The sequence below is a fragment of the Perna viridis genome, chromosome 1 (genome assembly GCF_037379345.1).
Source record: "Perna viridis isolate PV_CMFRI_1.1 ecotype Kerala chromosome 1, ASM3737934v1, whole genome shotgun sequence".
NCBI lineage: Eukaryota > Metazoa > Mollusca > Bivalvia > Mytilida > Mytilidae > Perna > Perna viridis.
In genome coordinates, this window is record NC_142445.1 from 54,158,152 (window position 1) to 54,178,546 (window position 20,395).

Below are 20,395 nucleotides of genomic sequence, written 5' to 3' on the forward strand. Positions count from 1 at the left end.
ATGGCATAGGAATTTCGATAATGCATTTCTCGGGAATGGTGTCAGTCTAGTGATACTGCTTCTTGTAATAATCATTCTATTGGGCTATTTTAGTCATGTGTAAAGATAATAAAGCTACAGGCGCTCCAGGGCCTTAAAAGTGCATGGCTAGTGTTGTTTGCACCATAATACATAATTGTTAAAATTGTATTCTAAGACTTTGGTGTTTATGTTAATGTACGTGTGTCTGGAACTGGATGCCCAAGAAAATAAGCACTGTAATTGAAACATAGGTGTCTATGCGATAACTTGTACCACTTGAGCTATAAAGTTTATATCAACTGAGGAATTAGCTAGTTAAGAGGGGAATGTATCTAAGAATTTATTTCAATGATTGTGGCGGCTTAAGTTTGAATGATTTGACACACAGTTTTGACCTGGAGGTCTATAATTAAATTTCGACTTGATAATATTTAGAAACTGGAAAAGGCCAACTAGTAGTTTGTAGTTAAATTACGCAGTATGTCGGATGTTTTGTGTTCATTCATCTAGATGTTCCATGTAAACCGACATCGAGCCTGAATATTACGCAAGCTCGCGTAGTGATACGATGCTTTATGAAATTTGTGTGTGTATTTTTTGTAATGTCCTTCGTTATCAGAATGGTGAATTTAAAAATAAATCAAAGAGTTCAACATCAACAATTGTAACAATGAGCTTTTGTTTAGATACGTTTGAATTTGATCCTCGTACTTTTCTTTTATTCCAAATGTTTGCAATTTGACGATTATTTAAGGCGTAAAAATTTAGACGATCGATATAAATTGATTCAGTACATGAATACTTTGATTTTGTTTTGTTATGGATCTAATTCAGAATGAGGCTTATAATGATATAATGATACATACATGTAATGTGCTTTTGTTTACTTGATTACATTATTCATTGTACTTGATTTCTATGCTCTTTATGGGCCCTGTAATTTGGAAAATATTCTATGCTATACTATGCTATGCTATGCTATGCTATGCTATTCTATTGCACACCAGTAAGAAGTGTTTAGATAAAAGAAATTCAAGGATTGGAAACATAAACTGGTAAAAAACAAAATCAAAAGAATAGAAGTGATCTTAGTGTCAGTGATAAATTTTTAAATATTCCTGGATTATCTGATAAAACTAATAAAACGTACGAATTTAATAAACACTTAATATTAGCGTTGAACAATTGTGACATTTTTGGTCTAGCCGAGACATTTATGAAAACAAACCACGGACCTGTCAGTCTCAGTAAAAGTCATAGATGAATTGGGAGATGTAGAACTAATGGTATTACAAATGGTGGAATTCGGTTATATATTATAACCGACATTATGGTAATAGATGATAATTCAGCTGACAGTCAATGATCAGTATGAAAGATTGGGGATCTTGGTGTGATTAAATAATGTCAAAGTTGCAATAGGCGTCACGTATTTTTCTAATGATGGCAAAGACAAACCAATAACTGACGAGCTATTTTTTGAGCTGTTAGAGAATGCTGGAAACTTTCACAACCAAGGGTATAAGGTAATATTGATGGGTGATTTTAATTGTTGATGTGTAACAAACTATCCATATACTAATAAAACATTCCCGTCACGTTTCCCACATATAACGGTAACCGACTAAGTCAGTTTATCGAAGCTACTGAGCTGACATTGATTAATACTATTAATACCATGCCTCGATGTACGAGTCTTATTACCCGGATCATGAATGATTAGAGATCAACGATTGACTATAATCTCGTGTCCACAAGTCTTACTGATCAAGTGACGTCTGCTTTTGTTGATGATTGTGGTTTCTACGAGTTTTGTAATGAACATGTTCTCTTCCGAGTTAATCTGAAGAATTGTGTCAAAACAGAGATCAAGAAAACCCCGAAGTTCATTTGGAAGATTGATGATAGCACCGATTGGGTTTCCTTTCCAGCAACTTTGCAGATGGAATTAGAAAATTGGGATATTTCACAACATAAATGGGTAATATTGATAAAATATGGAATAATTGGAGATGTAGGGTATGTGAGGCCGCCGACGTAACTATCGGAAAAAGACTATCGGTTATTTTAGGACAAGGAAATAGACGAACTTACGGCTCTCTATACGGTTACATTAAGACGCACTGTTTCGCACACACCAAGTTACCCCTGTCAAATTTTGTAAAACTTAAAATTAAAAGTTGAAACTTGGTGTATGTGTTGTTAAAATGTAGTTAAGCATTTATACACAGACAGATGTAATATATGTAATATTAAACAGGTGTAATTTAAATGAAGAATGGGATCCGGAACGTTTCAGTCACCTGCCGTATTAGGTTCTCTTCTCAGCCTCAGATGGCTGATTTTCAAAATACCTTATTTCTTTGTTGTGTATGTCTGTTTTCCACGTCTGATCTTTGTCCCTGGATTACATTCTTTTGATTACCGCTAGAATATTGGTTCCCTTGATTACTCTTTGACAGAGTTTAGCGAGACGGGCTGTTATATGACCTGTGGCAACATGGTATCCAGGTGAAATTCTGGCGTTTACTGCATAATCTTTATAGTAGCGTCGAAAATCGGGTCTTGTTTGGTGAATTTGAAACTGAATGGTTCGATCGGGATGATGGTGTCAAACAAGGTTGTGTACTTTTTAGTTTGTATGTTAAACGACTCAAAGGTCGGAATTCGCGTTGCATGCAGTTGATAAATGCGCTCTTATTCGGTGATGACATTACGCTAATGGTCGAATCTGAGTAGGATCTTAATACTTTGCTCGAAATATCCGCGAAGTTTGCTGGTAAATAGAATTTGAAATTCAATACAAATAAGTCCAATGTTGTGGTCATCAGAAAACGAGTCGATAGAGATAAACGTTGGAAATTAGGCAATAACTTCATCACCGATACAAATATCGCGGCGTTTACGTTTCCTGATTGTTGAAACCGTATTACCATATCAACACTTATATTAAAGATAGTATGGAAAACAATCTTAATCATAAGATGAGTTTTCTTACTTAGTGAACATGTAAACTTCAACCGTGTTGAATTTGGCAACCCACTATGGAGCAATGTGCTTAGACCGGCCATTGGTCACGGATGCGGCACATGGATGTCTTTCTCTCAAGAAGCCAAGAGGTCTTTAGTAGTATGCAATACCGAGTGGCATTATAAGACTCTTTTTAAAACTAAAATGAACATGTCTAAATCGTTCGTTCTCCTAGAATTAGGCTGTGAACCTATAAATGACTTCCTAGATAGATAATGCGTATTTACTCAACGCTCCGGGGGGTGGATATTGTGTTAAATAGTGCTTAATGAACTGCGCCGTACTTCCTCAGTCGAACGGTCTTACTCTCCCTACATCAAATCTGTTTTTGAGAACGTTGGACTTGACTTTTGTTTTGGTGCAGATAATTTTAACAAGTAACTTCAATGTTTTATGGGCCAGTGATTGAATTCTGAGCTGTTGCGAGATGTGTCTACAAAGTCTACTTTGTCTGAATACATGTATTTTTACTGACGAAGGGGACAACAGCGATACCTCGCAAGTTCGGATTTCGATGGTTGAAGATGGAAGTTTTTGTGTCGTAATAAGGCATGATGTTTAAATAGCGACTTAAATCGGTTTCGTCTGAAGGGTTCTGATGATTGCGAACTATGTTTTGCCACCAAACGGAAATTTTGCGAATTTCCTTTCAGAATGTTAGGCCCTTGCAGTTGTCAGATATTGTAGTTTATCATGTGTTGATAATGAACTTTTGACTGTGAATTTTTCTGATTTACCTCCTCCTGTTTGTTTTTTTTTTCTTGCTGGTGACCATGGCTATTTCATTAGTGATGCTACCGAGTCTTATTTTGATAAGTTAGGGACTGACATATTGAAAAGGCTTTTTAACAAACGATTTTCTCTTCTATCGAGCATCAATGGGTAATGAACTTTCGAATTTTTAAATGTACTTTATAGACGTAATCTTCATTACCCCGATGACGGTTGCCCCGTTGTAAAAGGGGTAGTTTCCAATATCCACAGACGAACACGTGTCTATAAATATTAGTATCCATATTTTTCTAATCGGGTGATAAATTTTTTTTGTTGTATTTTTGGTTTTTTTTTTGTATTTACACTGCCCTATAATACCCCCTTCTATGTGTCATAAGTTTGAAATAAAATATGTTCAGTTCTTTTGCGTTAGAAAAAATGCGTTATTTAAACTCATAAAAACTGTCACCAAAAGGCATGTTTAAAAGAGAACTTGTAATTAAGATTATCGTTTATTGGCAACTAATGAAGATGTACAAGAGATACTATAGTATATGATATTCACCAGTTGTATTTTTCTTATTAATTCAAGTGGTTCTCGAAAACTTAAATATGTTTTTGTCTGAAACATCAGTACTGCCTAAATTTAATATTTATGTTCCTTCGACTACCCCTTCCTTTCCTATGTAGATAAGACTTTGCATCCTTCTAAGTTTTGACGAACTTGAGTGTTTCTCAACACTTTTGATTCAACTACTCTTCTTATATTTTTGTTGTTTCCTTTCATAAGCCGCGTCTCCCAGTTTTAAATCACCTCAATAAGACACCCGACTACTGAACCTTTCCTAGACTAAAATCCCTTTACCAATTTTCAGATCAAGCAATAATTTGTTTATTGTAGAAAACAGAACGGAGTGATATGGTGAAATGCAACACGTACACTAGCGTACAATCTAAAAACAAAATAATGAATATTTTTATATGGCCATAAACAGCCCCTTTAATGTTAGGTTAAGAAAAATAAGTTTTACACAAAATAAAATTCACTCAATAATACATACAATTTTTCCCTTGGAATATCTTAACATACGCTATAAAACAAAATGAGATATCCATTTAAAGAACGCTCGCAGTAGAGCAGAAAGAATGAATACTAGCATTATAAATTATCGGTTACTGCAACTCAAGTGGACTAGATAGAAGTACATGTAGTAACGTCAAGTGCTAAATAAGTAAGATTTGATGTAGTTCAATATTCAAATACGTAGGGATGCAATTATGGGTTGAATATTTCTATTTATGAAAAGAAGATTCAAAGAAAAGACACTAATTGAAGATTATATCCTTAACGAATTAATCTATTTATGGCAGTTCATAAAGAATGTGCTTTAAGGACTACATTTCCGTAAAAAAATGGATGAGCATTACGCACCATTTTTAATTAAGAACCTGCAAGTGGGAAGTGTATATAACTAAAGCGTGTTAGTGTTTTTAAAATCTCCTTTCGCATATTGGCAAACATGGATTTGCGTTAATAGCAAAAAGGTCGTGCCATTTATAATTTTTCATTTCTAGATAGCATTTTCCATTATTTGGTTCATTATCATCCCAGTTGAAGTAAGTCATGTAAGTTCCATCGTCAAATGTCCATGTTCCTGGTACTGTTTTACAGTCTGTACCCTGGATACAAATTCTTTCAGTGTTTTCATTTGCTAGGGAAAGAATAACTTTTCATATTAAACAGCGATTATCTCAACTTATAAGGAAACATTATGTAAAGTTTTATGTGAAAAGCAGGATGCACGATAAGTCACGGGTTCTTTTTCTTAATTCACATTCTATATACGCCGAACATTTATTTTTCTTACTAGCATTGCCACATGTTCATTTTTTTCTTCTGATGAATTTATCATCACCGAATTTCTCTTGATTCCGTCTTTTTTATGGAAATTTGTTGGCATTAATAATAGTTAATGTATAAATATGTGCTTGTAACTATACTTTCTTGGTTCTCAATCTAATTCTAGATACGTGTACTAACATGTTCTATTACTAGGCGCTTGGGTCCTGGATCGTCATGAATTGATTATGTGCTGTCAGACCGTTCGAAATGCATAAAAGTATTTAAAGTTGGCTAAATAGATGCTTTCACTCTATCAACATGTATAATATTGGATTACCTGTAATCATCTCGATAAACTTTTGTCTCTTCTCTGTTTCAATTCTAATTAGTTCTCCTCCGTAATTTTGACATAGTTGTTTAATGGTGGTAAAGTCGATTTTCACTGGTGTGTTCAAGTTGAAACAAAGGTCTAACTCTCTTTGGTACAGGAATCCGTTTTTCGACGGACAGCGCCCAGTTACTGGAAGTATAAAACTATATGCGTCCACAAAAACATATGCGAAAATATAATTCTTTCCTAGAGTAGTCATCTATATCATCATGTTTTTCCATTTGACAGTGGCAGAACCAGGGGGAATGCAGGGGTTGACACCCTCTTTTTATCGGAAAATTTGTCATTTTCATGTGTAAAATTGACTGAAAAAAAACGGCAAATAATGTCCTTGCACACACCCGTCTTTTCTGAGGAACCTCGGGTGGCGCCTTTCCTTTTCAATGTGTCTTGACCCGGCCCTGTTTTGACCTGTTATTTAGACGTCAGTTTGTTTGCCTTGTAAATTGATTATTTTGAAATAAAATTGAGCCTGATAGTTCATTTTACTGACACTCTCTACCTAGTCCGTATTAGAAATGAACAGCTTTGATACCCTGGTACATTAAGTGGCGAGATATTATGTGCTACCCTCCAAAACATTGTATTAAGTGATCGGAGGTTTTAGAAGATATCGAATGATATTTTCTAAGTGTCATAAAAATACAGATCCAGTTCGAATTTCAGTTCAATCGGGTTATTTACACAAAGTTACCGCCATTTTAACCAAGCTCTATGCAGCGACAAACGTTTGTTTCCTTTATTACCAACCGCTGCAGACAGGCCTTTCGAATTTTTTAATTTTTTGGCGATATTCAAATCATGTACATCATTTGACAATCGAACAACATCACGTAAAATCATTCACTTTTTCCCCGAAGAACCATATGAATTCAAACACCCAAGTCCTTTCATAATTTTTGTTAGCCCTGTTATAACTAACTTCTAAATTGGTAAAATGTTTCATGATATAAAGTTTTTATTGTCCTTATGCATTATCCTATTGTCATGACATATGTATGCATACTCTCTGTATTATACAGCTGTGTTTGCTTTTCCAGATTTATGTGTCAATATCAACTACCTATATTCTGACTTCGTAACCTCGTACAGGACACCCTGTTATGTGGTACATTCATGCACTGGACTCTGTAACTATAACACTGTCTAAATGAAAACTCCATTAGAAACACACAGTTTATTTGACCAAATACAAAGCCTTTGATACAAAACAATGGTGCATATCGCTTATAAAAGCATAATGCTTAATAAAATAACTTCAAAATTAACCGGAATGTCCATGCAACTGGAAGTGACTGACACCTTGTCTGTTTACAGAAAACCAGAAATACAAATAATTTCATGATAATTTAGCGTATAAAGAAGCCGAAAGGTCCGAATAAATCTTAACCAAAGCATTCTCTCGGAATGGTACATTCCTATAAGAAAACGGAATAACCGTAGATAAGTTAGAAGCAAAGAACGTGCAGATTGTAACAGTCTTAAAGCATAGCGACGGTGTGTTGCACATCTGAATAGTTATCTATAGAAGCAGCGGTAAACCACGCTGATGAACTCACTTAAATACTAAATGCCGATTGAATTGACCAATCGAAGCGACGTTTGTTACTTATGTGTTATTAGCTCAATCTCGTTTTCAAACACATTAAGCATATGTTAAATACGAGACTCCACAGTTTAATGTAAAACTCCGAGCTCGGCTCACTACTGTTAATATCCCTAACAAAATCATATGATAATCACGTGATAATAGCAAACCCATGTGTACATGTAAACATGTTAAAGTCACTTCCATTACACTACCAATATATTTTTGATATTTTGTCGATACACCGAAAAACATATTTTCTTTCAATTTATGAAATAAAAATAAAGGGTCAACGACTTACTTGAAAAGTTATGACGTCATCTTTTTCACTTTTTTTTCAAATCTTCGAAACATAGTTTAGCATGTGTATTTTTTTTTAGACATCTTTAATTCAAGAAAAACGCAAGTAGCTCTGAGTAAGGCATGGCATATGTAACATTATTAACTCACAATGAATTAAATGGAATGTACGGAATCAGGAAAAACTGGTTTTTATTAGTTCCCACCGTTTTTGTCAGCGCCTCAAAGTATAATAGGTTCTTTCACGAGTCTCTACTCTAATGAAGATCAGGGATTTCTGCCACGAGTGTCAGAAATTCCATCTTTAGACTAGTGGAGCGCAGCGGAACGAGTGAAAAGACGAAGATTTGTCACAGGAGTGGAAGAAATCCCAGGCGAGTGTAAGAACGTCACTATGTGTGGAATTATAATAAAAAAGGGTCAATGAGTAATTTGCATGAAGTAATTGTGTTGTATAACATAATTACTCATTAACTACGTGTGATTAACAGTTATTAATTATGAAGATGATTGGGTGTTTTAATAGTCTTGACTATCCTTCCGGATCTCGCACGACCGCCCCTTACGGGGATTATGTTAGTAAATGTCTGTTAGTATTTGGGTGCAGCGGAACCCAGCCTTCGGGATACCCGACCGAAGAACTCAGAGTATGTCTTACTAGTGACTGGGATGCTCTGTTGACGCTCTGGCCTACTCCCAGACCCCACATGGGTCCGAGAGCGTTTCCCCACTCTTAACTGTTTGGGAGTGCATCAACGTGTAGAGTGAACAGTGATTACCCCGAAAATTCCATTATATAGTAATTGATTCTTAAGGGTTTTTTGTATAATTTGAAATTTATAACGTACATCGTTATACAAAGATTTGGACCTGCGTACAAAAAAAAATAGATTGATGTATTCATTGTCCATCTGAACACCTAACGTGTTGCTATTGGCTATTGAACCCGTGATAGACACGTTCGCGTGTACCTGTCTGTTATGGGCTGTCTGTCATAAAAAAATCCTTGATAGCAAAGAAATTACCAATATTACTTTGTAAACTTTTACAGATAATAGAGAGTTGCATTAACCTCAGATTAAGAATGTAAAAGTATATTGTCACCAAGTTAGCAAAAAAAAAAAAAATATTTGCCAAATTTTGATTTGAAATGGCGGAAAAAATGGTGCGCTTTTTGATATGTTTGGTTAGGAAATTGTTAAAAATGTTTGTCAGATCTGGGCCGGAATCACCCAAAGTCAGCTTTCGTATACAGGAAATTGTGTTTTTTTAATCCTCTGGAAAGAAGCAACAAGAGAAAGAGAAAAACAGAGGTTTTAAAAATAGTTTTCTCAACATGAGCGAATCAATATGTTTTTCAACCACTTCGTCCACACTTCTTAATGCAACATCACGAATGTTTTAAATTTCCTTGTAAAAAAAACCTAGTATATATAAACGTACAAGGTCTCAGAAAAAAACTTTATAAACTCTTGACGTACATGTACATGTACGTCAAGGAAGTAAGTCATCACAGATCTGGCATCATCCCTTATACTGCACGTGGTGTAAGTTCTCGGTGGTTGATTCGATTTATGTTCTCATCAGAGCTTTTTGTACATAAAAACAAACAAACAAACAAAATATTAGAATTGAACAATTTTATTCCTATCTGACAGTGGCTAACTAATGTTTCCTATACTGGTGTGGATCTCAGATGCATTTGTCAAGTATGCCAGATCATGCCTTTGATGAACATTAACAAATAATCACTTAACTGTTAAAAACTACTGGTTCAGGGGTATATTACGCAGAAATCAAAGAATTACCGTAGCGAATCAATAGTGAAATATTAACACAATATGCAGGAGATGAAAGTACAAGGACAATTTATAATGCTAAAACTAAAGTCGTCTCTTTTTATCATAAACCTTAGTTCAGAGATGACAACTGTCGTCGAATTCGAGATGTAGATAAAAAAAGTTGCTGGACAAGCTGTTTCTGTATGCCCCCTTATCTCGAGGTCTGGTGGATATATTGAAAGTAATCATTTACCAAAAGAATGATCTGTATGTAAAATTAAAGGATTTTGCATCTTTTATATCTTTATTCTTTACGAAATTCTGAAGAAATTTAGTCTCGCAAGAGTACAAAACAAAGCCTGCTAGGAGAAAAGCACAATTATTGACCATTGAAATACCAACTTGTTGCTGAAACATAGCTCCTCCAAATGTGACAAATATGTCATCAATGAGGAAATCAAGCATGCGGCAAATCTACTTTTCTGTGTAGCACACTTGACCCTTCTGAGATGTTTTAATAGGAGCATGTGCATTTATAACCTAGAACAATATAATTTCTCGAATCAGCAAAAGATTAACGAATAAGTCCTTTTAAACGAGATTTAAATTTATCATGTGGCAACGTAAAGAGCTGAGAAATAAAAAAAATTGACGAGAACTAATTTCCGAAAAACTACGGGATTTTAGGTTTTCAAGTAAATCTTAAAGCTGCATTAGCTGCCAAATTTGTTAAGTTTTGATTCTACTGAATTTTGCTGATTCAATGAAATAAGGTAGTAGTAATACAATTGGAGTAATGAATGTCGATAATACCTACAGAATATTGTGTTTTTTAAATTAGGGAAGATCGATAGCTCTGATCTAATTATTTTTCGCCATTACGTCCGAAAATCGCCGACAGGACATTCATCTGGGTTAAAAATACTTTAACCTTTGTAAAAAAGTCACAAAAAGGGATACACAGGTAAGCACGTATCTTGTTTCCATTTCATTTCATCTACTTCTTGATTAGTTTTCAAATAAATAATGAACACATTTGAGCCACATTATGTCACAATAGGTAAATTTCAAACGGATCCTTGCGTTATATTCGAACTTTTTTCTTTTACTGCTTGAGTCCGTCGGTCTTCCTTACCGTTGAATACCACTTTCGCTTTGCAATCAAGTTTGTTATTAAAGAGGCGACCTTTACAGCACATGCGCGGATTAAGGTCACAAGAAGTCACAAGCATACGGATTTATCAAGGTAGATTTTTTGTCTTGCAAGACAATAAATATATAGACACCTATTTCATGTATTTAATGCATTTTATTTGTGGATATCAAATGAAGTTATACAGGAAAAGCACAATTTAGTAGAAATAATTCAAAGTTAAGGCATATTTCAACAGAAACAAAAAATTACGAAAATGACAACTAATGCAGCTTTAAGAATTTATAAGCATCCATATACGATTTATGCCACTATAAGAGTATGTGGAATTGCAACGCATATCTTTGCGAGGTGAATTGACATCTACTTACTTCGTGGAGCAAGATGAAGATCTAGCTGTATACCTTTCTTTGTATGAATTCTTATAAAGTTTTAGGAATCCAATACAAGTAAGGCAAGTCCTTACGTTTTGTTTCGATGTTGAGGGAAGACATGAATCCAGATAAAGTTTAAATTTCATTCTCAGTTATTCTTTTCCCGCAATGGAGTTATCCTTCTTGGAATGCTAAAAAGTTTTGTCTAGATAGTCCAATTTAGCACGAGTCAATGGATATTAGATACAGCGGTAAAATGCAGTTTCCATGATTACTTTCTTAACTATATTATGCAGTGTACACGTTCACAGAATTCGACACGTCCAGCATGATTGATTTTGTTTCGGTCGTCTGTTTTGTATCATTGACTGTTGTCTTATAAAATAGTTTTGAAATTTGATCTGATCTTGCTTCTATAAATTTGCTTTCATCTTCTTTCCATAAATAAAGAAACAACTTTGAGATTTATGCTATTTATTCGAAATGAAAGAATATCAAAATGCATACCGAAACCTACTCCTACAACGTAAGAGGTTGGAATTCCGTTCCTTCATACCCCAACCTCTTACTTCGGAGTGCCATATTGCATACCGCTCATTCCGTCGTTCTTTCGAATCGGCAGAATTATTGTAAAATATTTACCATTTAAAATATTTTATACAGTTACTTTACCACAAGACGGGATAAGGTAAATAAATAGAAGAAACACAAATGACCTACCTGATTAGAAAATCCAGCAATCCTGGAAATCCTTTCTAAAAGTGGTTTAAGTGAATTTCACAGTTGGTTAATAAAATTACGGATTTTAAAATTTGCAAAACGAACATATCAAATTAACCAAAGAATTGCCTTTACCAACTTTAAGTTCGTTTTGTCAAAAATATATTGTATTCCGTAAAATTAGTGACCTAATTCATTGCTGGTCAATTTGCTGTCGTCATTACAAATATTTTCTAGGAATTTAACAAAAAAAAAAAAAAAGATTTTTATCGCTTGATTTCCGGTAGGTTAAACTTCTTTTATGTAAATAAAAGACTTGAAATATTCTAAATCACATATTTAGCTAATTCGCATTTGCGGTGACTTTCAATATGTCAGATGGTGGAGGTTAGGATGGCACCAAGTCAGAAAATAGCTTGCTAGACAACCTCTAGCACTGCTGGAGTAACCGAAACCATATGTTTTTACGAACTATCATTAGTCTTACAGAACTATGTTCAACTTTTTGTTACAGAGATACGCAAACGCATACCCTTTTAACATCAATTTGTATTTGTGAATGTCTTCTTTGAATTAAAAAAATATATATATATTAAATTTTGTAATCTTAAACATGGAGCTGTTTTTAAAAAAAAAAAAAAAAAAAAAAAAAAACTACTTCTATTCTTTTTAAATTATCATCTGGTAAGTACGGTGCTCAGATAGAGACCCATGAGAATAATAAAAAGAAAAAAGTATTGTGTGCTCAATTATATACAAGTCAATTTGTACGCAAAAGGTAATTACTGTATGCACACATCGTGTTTTAATGTGCGCACAAAATAATCTGTCTGATTTTGTGTACAAAATATGATATGATGTACAAAAATGTGCGTACTTGTATTTTGCTCGTCCCTATCAGGGCGTGTAGAATAACCTAAGGACGGGCAGAAAAAATGACAGGCGGATGACATATATCCGCCAATTGAAATGAGGGCTAGGTCATTTACATTATGACTGCGTATGAAAAAACATGGGCCCAGGCAAGCGCTCCTACTAATATTCGACAATGAAATATAGATATGTGTGAATTTTAAAAAGAAAAAAAATGATAACAAAAAATAAATGAATGATAAGGTTGTAGTAGTTTACTGAAAATACAGGAATATATCAGTAGTTTATGATTGTAGTTGTCCGTTGAGCAAAGTTATACATACCATCAAATGTCAAATAAAATTTCCATCCAGATCCCGTTCCTGCTGGCACGGAATACGTGAATGAATCACCATGTAACGTACATTTGTTTTCTATGGCATTATAGAAAAACGATAGACATTCTTTGTTCGAGACACAGGTGGCTTGACACTCTGATACACTTCTTGTTGATAAAGTACCCAAAGTCCCCGTAAGCGGGAATTTGTCGCTGAATTTACCCGTATTTTTTGCACGCAGAATCTGAACTCTTGTACACTCGAACACAGATAGACAAGTCACAAATGTAATCAAAAATGATGGAAGCATTGCTAGTAGTCAGACCGCTATTATTGTGTTCTATATTCTCTGTAAATGTTTATCGAAAATACACTTAAAGTATGCTATTAGAATTCAACTAACAAAACTCTGAATTTCAAATAAGGGACACGGATTTTTTTTTGAATTGATATAAATTAATCGACTACAGATTGATATCCTTTGTTTCTGTCTCGATTTAAGTTCAATACAGCGGATATTTGTAAAGAAAGAGGAAAGCAAATCCCATTAAGTAATGAATTTCACCTTTAAGATCGAATTTTTATCAAGTTAAAATTTCCATTTCAAAGTTAATTAAAAATAATTCGTCGCACATAACTTTGAAGGGCAAGTGAACAGAGTGCATTCAAAAGCAAAAAAGAAAAAAAAACAAAAGAAAAAGAAAAAAAGTTATACGAAACCCCTTAGATGCAAAATGTGAAGTAAGTTTTAGTACAGGAACGTCATTGGCACCATGTAACCATCCAAAAGTCGAAATACTGATTGTAACGTCACAGCTTCGCCTTGGAAACGTCCTTTTGTAGAAGAACAAGAACAGAGATGGACAGGCCTAAAATGATTGCTGATTCTTACAAGTCGATTGAAGACATTCAAAAGGAAATCGATTATGAATATGCAATGACAAACGCATTAGAGGAATCAATTGAACAATGGGAAGAATTGATTGCAGAGTTTGAGACGAGATATGACCTACAGGTTGATATTGAACCGGGTGGTACCTGGAAAACTAGGTAATTAGGCTACCGACCTGCACTTTGTTGCCCCATGGTAATGATACTTCACTCTTAACAGTTCAATGTTCCGTTACAGGGCATAAGCACATGTATGGCACTCTTGGCTGATTTGTCAAGAAATCACTTAGAACTACAAACTATGGCTTAAAAGAGTGCTGAAAGTCAACAATATTTCGGACAAAAACATAGTCATCTTCAAATATACTATGCCACTGATTTTGCTTTCAACACCTAGGCGAATTCAAAGCTTTGCTAAACTTAACTCCCAATCAATTAATGATTTTCTCAATGTATGGACTTGGTTCAGAATTAAATAATCAGCAAATTTTAGTGAGCTGAAACTTGAAGATTTAAGGTCGATTTATAACATACATATATACTTATATAATATACAGTATGTTCTTTTCCATTTCACAACATTTGACACGTCGTACATTTGTACATTACTAGCAAAATTAGCGTATTTCCTTTTCGAAAATGGTTTATACATGACAGTTTGGAACGTTTCTAATTAGAGCTTATGTTGTACTGACTTTATTTTTGAATTTTGAACTTTGCTGTGTATCGCAACAGTTCGTCAATCGGCTAAGATCGGCAAACTTCAAGTGAAGATGCGATATCCTCTATTCAAATTCAGGTGACTAAAGTTCTACGGCACCGGTGATGTAGTAATATATAATTATGCAAATCATATACGAATTACAATACTGAAATAACGAGTGCAAGAAGTCGCTACAATAACCCTATAATTTTATTAAATATTCTTATGTATTTCGTGGTTGAGATAATTGGCACAAGAAGTCACGACGGGGGAAAAAGTAGGCCCCTGCAACATCCCCCATATTAAATTAAAATTACAAATAAAGAATGGTAAAGAGATGTAGATCTCAAACGACATTCTTTAAAAAGAAATGTTCACGCCCTGACCCCTTTTTCATATCGTGACCCATGAAGCCTTACTTTTGAAGATTAGTTTTTGTTTTTTGGGCATCCTCTATCATATTTATTGATGTTAACTAATCCTGTTCGTGTATTGAATTCTGCATTATTGACTTTAGTTTAACATATGAGGCAGAATTATCCTTAGTCTATTTGTAAAATTCAACATTTGGTTTTGGTCATTACTCTATTAGATCAAAGGCCACAATAAGGTGACTCTTACGTCATCAACAAAAGTTATAGAACTAGGTTCTAATGTCCAAGATCTTAACATACCCAAATCCGATAATTTTGCGTTTTTTCAACGGCAAATCGCAAGTGACAACATTTAGTTGACTATAAGGAATTCAAAATAAGCATAAGTCGATTACTGCAAGTATCTTTTAATAATACAGTATCAAATGTTAGGCAACCTAAACTAAACCCAACGATCGTTAAAGAGTCAGAGGTCTTAGTTTAAGTAAGTTGTTAATGTAAAAAAAAATATCCGATATTTGAAATAAATGTAATTTGAGCTAATTCGATCGATCCACTTTGCCTTTTATGTACAGTGAGAGCAGCTTTTATTTCAATTGATTTCTCGGTGTAACGGGAGTCTTCTGTATGTGCAAGTTTCTCAGTGAAAATGGCCAGTTAACACTTTGAAATCTGACTAAGAAAACAGCAATACCAATTTAACCATATAAGAAGTGTGTTATTCTTTTAATAAATGATGGAAAATGTTCGAACATTCACTAATGTATTCGCTTTTCTGGATTTTACATGTCTATTTCAACTACTTATATTCAGACTAAATAACCTTATTAAGACACCCTGTTGTGTGGTACGTTCGTGCATTGGGCTCTGTAACTATAACACTGTCTAAATGAAAACTCCATTAGAAACACATAGTTTAATTGACCAAGTACAAAGCCTTTGCTACAAAACAATGGTGCATATCGCTTATAAATGCACAACTCTCAATAACTTCAAAATTAACCGGCATGACAATGCAACTGGAAGTGACCGACTAACACCCTAAACGTTTGTTCACTGCGCCATAATTGTAGCTCGACAGAAAAACAGAAATATAAATAATTTCATGATAAATTAGCGTATAAAGAAGCCGAAAGGTCCGAATAAATCTAAACCAAAGTATTCTCTCGGAATGTTACAGTCCTATGAGAAAACGGCATAACCGTAGATAAGTTAAGGGGAAAGAACGTGCAGACTGTAAAGACGGCGGGCTACACACCTGAATGGCTGTCTATAGAAGAAGCGATAAACCGCGCCGATGAATTCGCTTAAATACTAAATGCCTACTGAATTGACCAATCATTGCGACGATTGTTACTCATGTGTTGTTAACTCAATCTTGTTTTCAAACACATAAAGCAAGACTCAACAGTTAACGGTAAAACACCGAGCTCAGTTCACTACTATTTATATCCATAACGAAATCATATGATAATCACGTGATAATAGCAAAACCCTGTGTACATGTAAACAGATTAAAATCACTTCCATTACATTGGGAACAAAAGTATAATAGAAATTAAAAACCTCTAATTTCCTAATTTGGAAATTAATTTGTTTCAAGCCTTTATTTAACAGTTTTGTATTACCCTATAAATTAAGAAAAGGTAATAGATGGTAACGTTTGAAAAGACAACAGGAAAGAAGAAGTAATTGCATATTGAATCAAACGACGACACAAACCACACAAATTAATCAAAACTATTTGGAATTATTCTTATTATGTGTGAAATAGTTACTTTTTAATAGTTTTTAACGCCTTTGGCATTTTTTTTCTGATGGTAATACTTTGCCATTTTTTTCCTGATGGTAACACTTGTTTTTGTTTCAACGGTAATGCCTTCGATCAAGTGTTCAAGCTCATGGTGTCACCATTTTTTCTAACTGTTGACACTTGTTGCCATTTTCTAGGAGCCACACCTTTCTATATATCTTTGTATACTCCGGCTTTTATATTTTGATGCACAACTTTTTATTTGCGTTTTAAATGCTTGAATTACTTTTAGTGCTTTATGTAATAGTAATTGCATGAATGTTAGTTTATCTGCATTTTATGTTTGCTTTATATGTTTTAACTTTGCTTACACACTGCGGTGCTTAAAAACATTATTTATTCTTTGCATAATGTGCTTATTGTTTTATGTGTTTTATGTATTGTGCTTGTCATATATGTATGTCGGATAAAAGCTCTACAGTGCTTACGTTGTATTGTTATATGTGAAACCGACTTTAAATAAATCTTTCATGTTTTATGCTCATGCTTCTGCATTATGCATTATCATTGATAGCAGTGAGCATACATATGATGTACAAAACTGTTAGTCTCCCTCTTGTTATACATTTTTGATTTATTCTTTTATTTTTCATCTCTCGTCATTTAATATGATACAATTATTTGGAAATAGTCGTCGTCTTCTTCATTCCTCAAATCTCAGAAACAAGCGGACTTGTTGCTATGGTTACAAATACATATTTTTTTATTTTCAATAGCTTTAGTGAGCTTACAAGCAGAGAATAACATAAAACCAATTTCATTGTATATGACTGACCATGGGAGATACATGTAATCCAATCTGGCATTAAGTAATTCTATGATCATGTTAAAGATGCTACGTGCTGTATGTGTACGTAAATCACAAAGATAGAAGTTAAATTAATTTTCTTTTGAATTTTATTTTTATATGTGACGTAGAAGTATGTAAAAAGAAAAATAGGACTGCGGACAACAAAGTTTAAAAAAAGGAATTTATTATATTTTGTAAAATTTTAATCAACCAATCAGAAATCAGATAACAACATCGATTAATAAAAAATCTCTGAAAAAGTCACGCTACTTGCAACTCTTCATCAATTTGACCCATATCTACCCCATCACATAACCGCCATGATATGTTTAATATATTATTACTTACGTATGAATATAATTTAGTGAGGGATGGCCGTTTTATAATAGACACACCTTTCTGCATTATGACTTATCATTGATAGCAGTGAGCATACATATGATGTACAAAACTGTTAGTCTCCCTTTTGTTATACATCTTTGATTTATGTGTTTTACTTTTCATCTTTCGTTATTTGTTTGGAAATAGTCGTTGTCTTCTTCATTTCTCAAATCTCAGAAACAAGCGGACTTGTTGCTATGGTCACAAAACAATATTATTTTATGATCAATAGGTTTAGTGAGCTTACAAGGAGTACAAGATAAATTATTATTGGACTTATTTCAGGTTTGGATATCAGTTACTACACAACAAGATGTTACGGGACCAAGTTAAGCACATAAAAGCAGAAATTCGTATGATAAAACATGGTCAGTGGCAGTTTAAAACCGATGTAAATTGGGACAGCATAACTCCAGCTGAGTCAAGAAGGAAAATCAAAGCTTTACAGTTGGAAATTACTTCACTTAAGGGTAATAAGCCTTAAATACGAAAAACAAAAGAAAAGACACACACACACACACACACACACACACACACACACACACACACACACACATATATATATATATATATATATATATATATATATATATATATATATATATATATATATATTTATATATATATATATATATATATATATATATTACTGTTATTGCTAATGGCCATGCACCATAATATCCCTTTCTGAGTTATTACCCAAGTGGTATTGATTTTATGTGGATTTGATTAACAAAAGATCTATAAGGAAATTTTAACTGTAGACTGTTATATATCTGGTATGTGGTAACCTTTGAGTTTTTTTCTACTTCATATTAACATGTCTTATACAAAACGAAATCTGGATTGAAAGATGTTATAAATCGTTGAAACAGTGCACAAATGTACCATTAATAAAAATTGGATATTTTCCCCCTGCACTCTGTGTTTCCCATTTACTTTGCATTACTGTGAATGCTTTTTTTTTATTTCTTGATTTCATTTTCCGCTTTGTAAATGTTCGGTCTGTACCTTGACGATTACGTTCTAGGGACAAAAGCTTACTGGTTATCTTTGATGACATTTTACAAAAGTTCTGATCAAATATTTCCAGCTTACTAATGCCTTTGTCGAACACCTCTTTCTTATTCAAGGGAAATGTTTATTGTGTCTGTGAGAACGTTAGATCACAATGGATCAATCAATGCATTGATCGATCGATCGATTGTTATAAAATTTTAAACGAAAAAAAATCAACACAGTCAAATAAATGAATCTACATTGTTGTACTGTGAATAGTTCATACTATTACGTCTTGCGGTATATTTTGAGGTTACTACATTTAGGACCGAACAACATCGACAAATATTGTACCAGTTCAAGAAAAAAACCATGATTAATAAGTATGTTGGATGATTGAAATAAAACCACTTTTTATTGCCAGGTTTTCTAAAAGGCGTTGAGGAAAAAATTAACACAGAATCTTACAGTTATACGTTGTCAAAAGACCAATGCGATGGAATACTTAATGATATTGAATACCAACAGGAAAGACGGATTAAAGACCAAGAAAATCGTGACCACACTTTTTTCAATCAACTACAACTAAAACGAAAAGAATCCAATACAGAGAGACCTCTTAAAGCCCTAAAACTACCAGCTATAGAAAGCAGACCAAAATGCCGTGCAGAATCATACAGAGAAATGTTCGAAAAATCAAGAGGAAAGAAAACAAAGCAAAGGCCAGTAACTGCGAAGAGGAAAAAATCTGTTACATTCAAAACCGATGACACCTGAGATGCGTAAACGAAGATTAAAACACTATATAAAGACATGACAAATACAGTGATCTTTTTCAAAGAAATATTAGATGCCTGTAAAAGGAAAAGGCTTCTCCACGAAGAAAAAATAAGGAAAGTCAACGAGATTTCGTATCGCTTCATCGAGTATTTTCTTCCACTGATCATGGCGTTGGTCGACCAGAATGTATTGGGTTGGTCCAACTAACTTTTATATCTAAGCAACGATAAGAAGGACAAGTCAACAATAATTGTCATGAAGATTCAATCAGTGAGATTAGTGAAAATAAAGTTATTTTGCTATGAATTATTGGATAAGTTTTTATGGCTTTTACCCCATTAGTTTCGTCAGTTTTCCAAACTCAACTAAAATATTGCAATTACTAGTGACTTTTGGATGCACTGCTTCCAAGGTTGAGAGAACATGAATAGGTGTACAAGCTATTTCTAGTTGCTTAAAAATAGTAGATTTTCGCGAGATCATTTCGTAGCGATAAAAATGTTTTCAGTACTTTTTAGCTCACTTGGCCAAAGGCCATGTGAGCTTTTGCCATCACTTG

General features: G+C 33.9%; 2 protein-coding genes across 2 annotated transcripts; one reads left to right on the forward strand and one right to left on the reverse strand.

The window, feature by feature from the left end:
- Positions 1 to 4,755: 4,755 nt before the first annotated feature.
- LOC148629395 (mannose-binding protein C-like) lies at positions 4,756 to 13,415 on the reverse strand. The gene is made up of 3 exons (XM_088574832.1): positions 13,112 to 13,415; positions 5,946 to 6,128; positions 4,756 to 5,477 (listed from the first exon to the last, which is right to left on the reverse strand). The coding sequence occupies exons 1-3, from the start codon at positions 13,413 to 13,415 to the stop codon at positions 5,257 to 5,259; spliced, it is 708 nt and encodes a 235-aa protein (XP_088430958.1). The 3' UTR covers positions 4,756 to 5,256.
- Positions 13,416 to 13,580: 165 nt separating this feature from the next.
- On the forward strand, positions 13,581 to 20,083 carry LOC148629396 (uncharacterized). The gene is made up of 3 exons (XM_088550222.1): positions 13,581 to 14,155; positions 18,343 to 18,527; positions 19,481 to 20,083. Exons 1-3 carry the CDS (start codon positions 13,965 to 13,967, stop codon positions 19,831 to 19,833), a joined length of 729 nt encoding a protein of 242 aa, XP_088406348.1. The 5' UTR covers positions 13,581 to 13,964; the 3' UTR covers positions 19,834 to 20,083.
- Positions 20,084 to 20,395: the final 312 nt, after the last annotated feature.

What these genes read in the sequence shown, in the direction of transcription:
- LOC148629395 (XM_088574832.1), bottom strand. Translation starts at nt 13,415, where the DNA reads ATGCTTCCATCATTTTTGATTACATTTGTGACTTGTCTATCTGTGTTC. An exon ending in ATTTTATTTGACATTTGATG is followed by an intron (nt 6,129 to 13,111) that starts GTATGTATAACT and finishes TTATACTTCCAG; the next exon opens with TAACTGGGCGCTGTCCGTCG. An exon ending in GTTTATCGAGATGATTACAG is followed by an intron (nt 5,478 to 5,945) that starts GTAATCCAATAT and finishes TTCTTTCCCTAG; the next exon opens with CAAATGAAAACACTGAAAGA.
- LOC148629396 (XM_088550222.1), top strand. Translation starts at nt 13,965, where the DNA reads ATGGACAGGCCTAAAATGATTGCTGATTCTTACAAGTCGATTGAAGAC. An exon ending in GGTGGTACCTGGAAAACTAG is followed by an intron (nt 14,156 to 18,342) that starts GTAATTAGGCTA and finishes GACTTATTTCAG; the next exon opens with GTTTGGATATCAGTTACTAC. An exon ending in GGAAATTACTTCACTTAAGG is followed by an intron (nt 18,528 to 19,480) that starts GTAATAAGCCTT and finishes TTTTATTGCCAG; the next exon opens with GTTTTCTAAAAGGCGTTGAG.